Raw genomic sequence first — 11312 nt, forward strand, 5'->3', positions numbered from 1 at the left:
GTAGCTTGTTGTATCTCATTTTCTCAAACTCACCGGGGTTTGGTATTCCTGAAGGATTAAATAAATTTCAATCTACTTTCAAAAGCATTTCTGCAGCATCAAAGAGCTTGAAACAGATCTGTTGTAACACATCTTTTTAACAGCCTTCTGAAGCGGTTCCTGGCAGTTTGTTCAAAATTCCTGGCCCTCTATAACAAGCGCATTATAATTCTCCATGACATCGTTCTCCTAGTCACCAGGAAGATGCTAAACACTGTGTACCAATAAAACACATTGAAAAAATAAAATAAATGCTGTGCAGAGACATGGAGTACAGATACTTATAATATACCAAAAAAAAAATTCATTATGAAAAAATATATACATATAACAAAATACACTGTTTAATTAGACTTTTCTTCTTAGTATTTTGCATATATTCATTCATAATATTCAACAATATTCACACACACACACACACACACAAAATTCTCTTTATATCTTTTTAATTTTAAAAGGAATGCTTGGGGAAACCTCTGATGCATGTCTGAGAACTCCTGAGCTATGAACAGCGACTTCTGAGCAATAAAATATTCTGTGAAGATAACATTGTGAAACTAATTCTGATCTGAATCCCAAATGCACCATTGTGGCATTGCGAATGGATGCATCTATGTTTAGTGAAGAGGAATTTCAGTTATGAGACAAAGGCAATGGCAGCAGAAGAGCAGAGGACTGAGGGCACATGATCCCACAGTGATAGAAACGCTTCAGTGTGGAACCACTATAAAATGATGCTTGTTTTTATTCACTAGAGAAACCCTGGCAGGAACGGACTCCTGTGTGCTTGAACACAAGTGTGTAGCTTTACTTTGGGGTCAAATTTGCCATCAAAAGTTAGCTAGACTTGACAAAACCTTTTATTGTAGCCATATACAGTATGTGTGCATGTGAGTGTGCAAATCATGTGTCACTGTTGCTGAGGAGGCTGAACTTCTAGTCAGATGACAGGACAGTGTGACAACTCTAAAGTAAAGTGTCAGTCACACAGTTTTATCAGCAGCATTTTTTTTACTGTTTAATATTGCATGCAATCCTGCAGCGAGAGTCTTTATATTTAACTTGCTGTTGGTATGTTTGTGCATTTGATTGGCTGCAAACACTACCGTTGTCCCTTCAGGGACATTTGGACTAAGGGAAACAGAAGAAATACATAACTGTCGGAGTTTATGTATGCAGTTACTATGATTAGAACAGTATACTGTAGACAGTACAGTGTACTATCTATCTAAATTATTTGAATCCCTATCTTGACTCATAAATTATAATCATAAAATGTATAATCATAAGCTCCAGTCAGTTATGTAAATGAATATTTCAGGTTACAAGCCTACCTTTACTACCTTTACAACCATTATGAGTTTCTGTGCCTTTACTGGAATGCCACTGATGCTTTTGACACAGCATAACTGTTTAACCTGAAATAATATTATAAGAGAGAATGGTATCTGTGAAAACATTTTATGCCTTGTGGCAGTATGTGTGTGTGTGTGTGTGTGTGTGTGTGTGAGAGAGAGTGGCTCTTTTACCATCTACAGTCAATGCTGATGGGTTTGTCAGTGTGTCATTAACAGAATGTAAGGTCAAGTGGCAGGCCGTCACAATTGTACATTACTGGGTGGCCTCCAGTTGACACATTGCCAAACTTTAGGCCTCTGGAGAGACAAATGAGAGAGATTGTGGTTCATCTCTGTGTGAGCTGAAGAATGCAAATGGCCAGCTGCCCTTGAGAATGAAAACTTTGACTAACGTTTGACCTTAAGACTCAATACAAGTCATCCAGTGTTGTTGTTATGACCTCCAGTAGGCCATTTTGCATTAGGACGATGTGGCACTACAGGGTTGCAGGGTTGCAAAACGGCCTAAAACTTTTTTCAGTATGCAGTATATGCATGTATGTACTGTAAGTACAGACATATACACTGTATGCTTGAAAAACGGAAAGCTATTCCACAATATTTTTAGCTTTATAAAAAAAAATTGCCTAAATTTATAGTTACTCAATAGGAAAAAATTTGGGACCAAATGTTGGTTTTGTAGATAACAATAGACATGTTTTGAATATAAAAGCAATTTTTTCTTACAGTATCTTTGGTAACGGTTGAAGGCTACAGTGGTCAACAGAAATATTGAGAAATAACAACAACACAAAAATGAAATATCAGTATCTATCTATCTATCTATCTATCTATCTATCTATCTATCTATCTATCTATCTATCTATCTATCTATCTATCTATCTATCTATCTATCTATCTATCTATCTATCTATCTATCTAGTTAGCTACTGTATCTGTCTAGTCAACAGACGTTTTGTGAAAATTTAATGAAATAACTTTTTATTTGTCTTCCCACCAATCAATGATAGTTGTTGGGTGTCACAGTTTTAACACGGCAGTATTATTTTAGTATTGTTTGTGAACTATTTTAGTATTTGTTCATATTTTGAGTGAGCTTATTTCAGATTTAAGTTTTAGTAATTATGTGATGTGCTTTCATCTTTTTCTTTAGTTTGTTTTTCTTATTACATTTTCAACCCAGTCTCTTCTTGAACTTATTTCAGTTACTTATTTCATTTCAGATTTACAATTCAAATTTAAGCTTTTTGTCTAACATTTATATTTTAAATTATATTTTGGCTGTATGTCAATGATTAAAAAAATGTTTTTTAATAGTTTTAGTTCTAGTTAACAATAACAACTCTGTGTAACAGTGCTGCACTACATACAATATTTAGCTTACTTTATGTAATATATTATCATTCACTAAAATAAGTTCACAATGGAAATACGTTTTTTACACCAATAAAGTAATACTCAAATTATGTTGTTGCAAAATATGAATTGTAAGAAACAGTTGAGAAGGTCACAACATCACTATTTGATGTTTTTAAAACTAGATATTTTTTATGCTAGGTTAATTGCATGTTAGATAATGGTTTATCAAACATGTCTAAGAGTTCTCACGATGTAAAAGATGGGATTTGTGGAGTTTAAAAAGTCATCGAAACTACTTACAGAGCATGCCATGCCGTTCTCTTGACACTATGCAATCAAGTTGCTTTTGTGTTGTTCATGTAATTATTAGACCACCCACACGTACAATAGCCCTACAATCATCACAAAGTGTGGCACACTGTCAGTTTCCTAGAGGCCTTGATTTTCTTTTGGGAAGAGACACTGAAAATCATTCCTCATTTGGTAGGCTTTGGTTCCCGGTGGAACGTCCACACCCATATGGGGCGGCAATGTGCATTTCCTTTGAAGGCCAGCTAGAAGTTCCTCACAACTGACAGACAACAGACAACAGCCAAATGGTCATTCGTCCATTATAACCAATGCTCTGTGTCTTATTTATAACGGCCGGTGGGATGCCATTCTCTCCCAGTGAATTGGCCACCTCTCTTTCCAACAATAGTCCACAATGTCCTCGAGAGCCATAAATTATCTTCTAATATTAAATGCAACTGTCAGTCAACAGTCTCCATTGTGAGATCCGTTCCAATACCCCATCTTCGCATGGGACGGCCCACCTTTGATTGATGCAGGGTTGTAATGTGTCCTAAAAAGGCTTGAGGTTCTGAAGCCCTGGTGACAAGGTTTTATATAAATACAGGACAGGTGAACTGGCCGATCACTCTCTTATTTTCTACCGCTCTTGAGGGAGCAAGTTTTCCAGGCCTGTTGTGCGAGCTCTCCTGGGTGAGTCTACTTCAATGGATGTTTATATTAAATGATTTGTTGGACTACAGCAGATAGTGTAGCGAAGCTTGGTTTTTGGATATACTGGGGATGTTTGTGTGGAAAACAGTGATGATACTTCTTATAGAAGATAGATTTCTTTATTTTTTTAAGGAAATTTATACTTGTATTCAGCAATGATGCACTGAATTGATCAAAAGTGACAGCAAAGACAATTATAATAATACAAAATATGAATATTTCAAATAGTAAATTTGACCTTAAAAAGAACCCCCTCCCCATCATCAAATCAGGACATTAAAATGATTTCTGAAAGATCATGTGACCCTGAAGACTCAAGTAATGATGCTGAAAATGCAGCTTTGCCATCACAGGGATAAATCATATATAAGAATATATTAAAAAAGAAAATTTATATTTTAAAATGTTATAATATTTTGAAATATTACAGTTTTTACTTTATTTTTGATCAAATAAATACAGCCTTGTTGAGTATAAGAGACTTATAGTCGAAGTAACCCCAAACTTTTGAACGGTAGTGTATGTTGAAAGTCAGTGACTTTTACTGTAAAAATCACTTCAAATTATCTTCAGCAGAAGAAACAAACACGAGGGTGTTGACAGAATTTCCATTTCTGAGTGAACTATCCTTTTAATAATGAATTATTTCATGAATTATTTGTTACATACAGTACACAGTGGACCAATGAAATGCTTATATTTTGCATTTTAAAGCAACCTTTTGAATTCAGAAGCAGCGCTATAATAATATTACAAACTAAAGCTTTTTATGCTCAACTCAAGATATCAAATAATAATAAAATATGGATTATTTATAGCACATTACGAGTCTGCCGTAGGGAGGGTAAGTCTGCATAACTGAAGATGTCAGAAAGCTCTTTTTAAGCAGTGGAGATGAATAATTTACATTTAGCTTCAAGTGCTACATGAATTCAACAAGCAAAGACACATATTTTTTATAGGCAGGAGAAAATCCTTCTGCTTTTTAATGGACATGTCATGTGTTTGCTTCCCATGCCATTTGTGTTAAAATGCCAGCTGTCTAAGTAAGCATGTGCGACGAGGAAGAAACCACCGCTCTGGTGTGCGACAATGGCTCAGGTCTGGTGAAGGCTGGTTTTGCCGGTGATGATGCACCCAGGGCAGTGTTTCCCTCTATTGTGGGCCGACCCCGCCATCAGGTGAGACGACAACGTTCATTCACCTCATCTGGGATTTAGTGTTATTTTGATCCAATTAGTAAAGCAGCTCTTAAGTCACAGTACTTTAGTCACAGTAAGCTTTGACCTTTGACCCGTAAAGGCGATACTCTGCTAGCATCGATCCTTGCTTCAAATGTTAACAAGCAAGCATTAATTCTAGAAAAGGAGTGTGAGTGCTGCAGAATTTATATCAAAAACAGGACCAAAAGTTGCCCTGAATGTGTGGATTGTGACTGAAAGCTTGCATTATTGTTTCTTTCTTTAGGGTGTCATGGTCGGTATGGGTCAGAAAGACAGCTATGTAGGAGACGAGGCCCAGAGCAAGAGAGGCATCCTCACCCTCAAATACCCCATTGAGCACGGCATCATCACTAACTGGGATGATATGGAGAAGGTAGACCATACAATTTTTATGGTTTAATTAGCAAAAGTTTGGTCACATTAGGAAAAAAGGTCCATTGTCTATTGTCAGTAGTGTAGCGATGAAGCAAACATTGAGCGAAACTCATATAGAGGTCACTTAGCAAAACAAAGCAACTTTCTGTTGGTCAGTGAGGAAAATTCATATAAACAACTTCAATCTATTGTAAAATCTGTAGATTTTTTTGTTCCCAATCATGTGGATTTCAGTTGAAATTAATGCATTTCTATGGAGTTCAATTGGCGTCAAAAAAATTAATAAATAAACAATTAAATCTATAGTCCTTAGAGTTCATCTTCATGCTTTGTCATATTATTCAGTGTTTTAGAAAGATGGTGAGAAATGTATCAGGTTACGCATGTAACAATGGCTCCCCTGAGAGGGAACGAGACACACTAGGAGGACTAGTGTCTGAAGCACATGGGAAACAACTCCAGTCCCACTGGCCCACATAGTCCATGATGTCACAGGCAGGCGCCCGGAAGTATAAGAGGGTGCTTGCAGAATACATCACCAGCTTAGCTGTCTGAAGGAGACGAGAAAACATACAAACCCTAGGCATGGCAAGGGGACGCAGTGTCAGGTAGTAGGGATGGACAAATCCCTGTTGAGAAGAGAAGTGTTAGTATACGCTCTCTTCCTCTTAGTGCTTGCCCACCTCTGTAACCGACTCCTAAAAGGAGGAGGGGTGCGAGTGTCCATACTGCTCTTCTGATCCTGCCTAGGTTTTGGAGGAAGACTTGGGACTGTGGGGAATGAACTTCCTGAAGGCAGCGGACTGCATGTTTGCTTCCCTAAACTTCTCGACCAACACCTCAACGGAAGTGCCAAAAAGGCTTTCTACTTCCTCCCCGATGTCGGCAAGATTTACCCGTAAATGCCTCTCTATAATCACCATTGCTGACATCGCACACCCATTGGCAGCAGTCTATTTACTGGAGTGAAGAGCCAAGGCTGTGGTGTGGATCTATCTGTGGAGAGGCATTTGTGGCACAGTACCTCAGGGGACGAACCCTTGCCCTCGTCTACATCTCTTAGCTTGGTAAGCTTGTAACACAGCCATTGTGTGCAAGGCTCTGTCAGCTTGACCTGCCGCTACATACATTCCCCATAGGGTCTTTACATGCACTGGCAAACAAACGGCTCCTGAAGACAACAACAGTTGGTGACATATTTGGCAGGCACTCTTATACTTTATTTGACATCACAGGCTACGTGGGCCAAAGCGATTGGAGTTCTTTCACGCGTGCTTCAGACACCAGTCCTGTTGGCAGCAGTCCCCCATAGTGTCTACTAGAGGACACAGCGCAAGTTCTCTAGAAGAAATTCATTACTAAGAGAGAAAAAAAAAAACAGATATCAGTGGAAACAAATGAATGTAGACATGGGAAAATGTATGGTACAAAACAGATGAATCCTTTTTGGCACAAATGGAATCCCATACATTTTGCTCGTTAAAATTTACCAATCTGTGGTAAATGTGACCAGTGTTTCTCTATATATAACAAAAAATGCAATACTGTCTTCTCAGATCTGGCACCACACCTTCTACAATGAGCTCCGTGTGGCTCCCGAGGAACATCCTGTCCTTCTCACTGAGGCTCCACTGAATCCAAAGGCCAACAGAGAGAAGATGACCCAGGCAAGTCCTTTTGAAGACTTTAAAATCATGACATTAATGGTATTATTTCCATAATATTAAAATATGTTGGTTTCTCTCTGTATTTCAGATCATGTTTGAGACCTTCAACGTTCCGGCTATGTATGTGGCCATTCAGGCTGTCCTCTCACTGTACGCCTCTGGCCGTACCACAGGTTAGCATTGCCTACAGTGCCCATCATACTGTAGGTGCTCTAAACTTCATCTCTTTGGTTTGTCATGCTCTTATGATATGTTCCAGGTATTGTGCTGGATGCCGGTGATGGTGTGACCCACAATGTGCCCGTATATGAGGGCTACGCCCTTCCACATGCCATCATGAGACTGGATTTGGCCGGCAGAGATCTGACTGACTACCTGATGAAAATCCTGACTGAGAGAGGCTACTCGTTCGTCACCACTGGTAATACACCTCACTCTCTGCAGCTTTCACATACATTATACATGATGTGAAGATTATATTCTAATGCACTCACTTAATAGATAATAAACTGTGTGTTTAAATGTAAAATATAAATGAATTATTCATCTTTTATACGTCGCGTAAACGTTCTGGTTTTAAAGTTTACGATGTAATGAAATCGTCATTAGCTAAACAGCACCACCTCTTGGTCAACGCTAGTACTAACGGCAGTTAAAAGTGAATTGAACCAGCTGACTTTTAAAAAACGCGTGTAATATCTTTCTAACTCGCTATTACAGCCGAGAGGGAAATTGTCCGTGACATTAAGGAGAAGTTGTGCTACGTGGCTCTTGATTTCGAGAATGAAATGGCCACCGCCGCCTCCTCATCATCCCTGGAAAAGTCCTACGAGTTGCCCGACGGTCAGGTCATCACCATCGGTAACGAGAGGTTCCGCTGCCCCGAGACCCTCTTCCAGCCCTCTTTCATTGGTCAGTTTCTCATTTGTTCATTTGAATATTCCTACATTATTCATCTCCACCAACTTGTACATACTGTTTCTGTTTGATTTAACCTAGTCAAAAATAATATTGTGTTGTAACTCAACTGTGAATTTCAGCTGCCTATGAGGTGTCTGATAAATATAATATCCAACTATAAGATTCAAACAAGAGTATAAATGATTTAATAATTGGTAATTATTAAATAATAATAATAATAATTCAGCAACAAAAAGCAATTATTTTAATTCACTTTTTTTTGCATGATTCTTATTTGATTCGATTAGAATGAATGTATCTTATCATAGGTATCTAATGAATATTTCTAAAAATAAAATAATGAATAATAAAATAACTTATTAAAGAGTAACTATTTTGTTTTTTCCAGAACTATAATTTTTATTTTTCTTAAACGTTTCGATAATTCTTATTTGTTTTAATTAGAATTGGACCTAAATTATAGGATAAACCAGAATCCAATTATTATTATTTTTTTTACAAATAATTAAAATACAAATAATTTAATAAAGAGTAATCATTTTACCCCATTCCATCAGGAAATTAATTAATTAATTATATAATTCTCTCTCTCTCTCTCTCTCTCTCTCTCTCTATATATATATATATATAAACAACCCACACACCCACCCACCCATATATATATATATATATATATATATATATATGTATATGTATATATATATATATATGTATATATATATATATATATATATATATATATATATATATATATATATATGTATGTATGTATGTATGTATGTATATATTAATTAGGATTGGATCTAAAGTATATGTTTCTAAATGAATGCAATAATTATTTATTTATTAATTAAATTTTCTCGCCAAGAAAAAAAAATAGTCGCTCATTATTTTGCTGGTCAATCACAGATGATTTAATTAACATGATCATGTTGTTCTTGAGAAAACAACATTTGTTATGTTCGAGTTAATAAGCAAACAAGACGAGACAAAATGATAATAAATGGCCTCTTAGGGTTCCATAGAATCATGTTTAGATTCCTTTAGGATTTTTGACAAGATTTCTTCTTAATGATAGACACGCTTTGCATATCCCTACATTATGTTTTATTTTTTAAATCATTTATTCATATAAGTTTCTAGCAATTCTGAAACAGGGCCTTCAATGAAACACTAAGCCCACACTCAAAATATATTCTCCATTTTGAGCCATTGCCAAGCTTAGATTCCCATGATGAAAAATTCACATTATTAATAATTCTCAATCATTTGCACATCAGTCTATGTGTAGCAACACAATTAAACCCACCTTTCATGGGCACAGCGAAGCAGTCAGGTTTTCTCACTGAGAACAATTCATCCAACTGCATTTTTAGAGCTTTTTCTTACATTACAGTGCACTTTTAGGAGAGGTGACATGTGACGGATCACTTTTTGTCAGGAACTAATTAGGAGTGTTTCAGTATATGCCCAAAGGCTGAGGGTCTATTTATGGTGTACAGGATTGTTAGCCTTGACATTGTACATCAATCACTGTTTCCTTATCCAGTAGACCTGATAGGACAACGGCTAACCAGAAGTTCTTCCCAAAATGAAATCAGCGCTATTATGTTATCATGAATTACATGGTTCTGCAGATGTAATGTATTTAAATGGAAGTCTGTTTCATGTATAATCCCATTCATCATCTAAATGACATTGTCTGTAGGTATGGAGTCTGCCGGTATTCATGAGACCACTTACAACGGCATTATGAAGTGCGACATTGACATTCGTAAGGATCTGTACGCCAACAATGTACTGTCTGGTGGGACCACCATGTACCCTGGTATCGGTGACAGGATGCAGAAAGAGATCACAGCTTTGGCTCCCAGCACCATGAAGATCAAGGTAAATTTTTTTTACATGAACATTTTATTTCATGTTTAGATTATGTTTAAACGTACAATTTCCGATTTCTAATGATATATTTCTGTTTTTTTTTTTTTTGACACAATAAATAGAGCAACCATAAGAAAAAAAACGAATGAATATTGATAAACTGAATGTTTAAATTATCATTAATTATTATTTTATTATTATTTATGCAAAGTTCTTTTGTCATCTAAATGATTTTTGTATGACAGATACAGATTATTTATATTTTTAAGTGTCCGATATACAGACCAAAATGCATAACCAATCTTTTATTGTTGTTATATTTCCAGATACAAAAGCAAATTCATAATAGCCAGACTACAACAATTAAACAAGACAATAATACTTAATGCATTATGGATATTAAGTAGTAATAATAATAACGACAACAAAAAAAACAAAACTATTATTTTATTTAATCTTATGTATTAAATCTCTATCGTTATATTAAATCACGATCTAATGCACAACGTTGAATAATGGATATTGTAATTTTTTTATTATATCACAAGTAGTAGTGTAAGTGATCATAATAAAACATTTATAATTTACTTTGTATTATTGTAAATATGTATTATTGAAATTTAATACAAAATGTAATAATAATAATTAGTAGTAGTACTATGTACAATGTATTATTGTATTGATGGATTATTGACTTTTTTATGATTATTATTAAAATTCACAAAATAATGAAACATTCTATATTATGGATATTTTGAGAATGATAATAATATCATCATCTTAATTATAATGTACATTGTATTATTGTTTTGTAATTAGTTACAATAATTTGTTGTTATATTATTATTATTATTATTATTATTGATAATGGTAGTACCAATAATAATACATTTTTCCTTTGTCAACTACAGATGATTGCCCCTCCTGAGCGTAAATACTCTGTCTGGATCGGCGGCTCCATCTTGGCTTCCCTGTCCACTTTCCAACAGATGTGGATCAGCAAAGATGAGTACGAGGAAGCCGGACCCTCCATTGTCCACAGGAAGTGCTTCTAAATCCCTCTTTTTCTCGTTCTCCTCTGTCCTGGACTCTCCTTCTAGTCTTTGCACCATTTCCCATCTTGTGTTTGTACCGCGGGTGTTTGTTTCAAGTTCCCCTGTACAAGGATTCACATCTACAGCCACAATAAATTGTTCAATAAATACATTAACATATTTTCAATAAATTTCTCTTTGTATATATATATATATATATATATAAGCGCTTTCTTAGACATGAATTGACAGTACAGTACGTTCTCCAGCTTTCAGGTTTGAGATCATTCTTCAGCGAGGCCACCGGATGGCAGACTGCTGCTGTGATACTACCACAAAACACCCTTGAGATCAGTGTCCTAAGTTGTAAAATTACCTGCTTATAACCACATTATAATGTCATTTTATTGTCTGAACCAAAATGCCTGTTTACTCTAACAACATCGCAGA

General features: G+C 35.8%; 1 protein-coding gene across 1 annotated transcript; it reads left to right on the top strand.

Annotated features, from left to right (window-relative positions):
• Positions 1 to 3658: 3658 nt before the first annotated feature.
• On the top strand, positions 3659 to 11053 carry LOC113078190 (actin, alpha cardiac muscle 1-like). The gene is made up of 9 exons (XM_026250499.1): positions 3659 to 3740; positions 4800 to 4942; positions 5229 to 5357; positions 6916 to 7026; positions 7115 to 7199; positions 7286 to 7447; positions 7747 to 7938; positions 9656 to 9837; positions 10740 to 11053. The coding sequence occupies exons 2-9, from the start codon at positions 4814 to 4816 to the stop codon at positions 10881 to 10883; spliced, it is 1134 nt and encodes a 377-aa protein (XP_026106284.1). The 5' UTR covers positions 3659 to 3740; positions 4800 to 4813; the 3' UTR covers positions 10884 to 11053.
• Positions 11054 to 11312: the final 259 nt, after the last annotated feature.

Source organism: Carassius auratus, unplaced genomic scaffold (genome assembly GCF_003368295.1).
Source record: "Carassius auratus strain Wakin unplaced genomic scaffold, ASM336829v1 scaf_tig00024581, whole genome shotgun sequence".
Classification (NCBI taxonomy): Eukaryota; Metazoa; Chordata; class Actinopteri; order Cypriniformes; family Cyprinidae; genus Carassius; species Carassius auratus.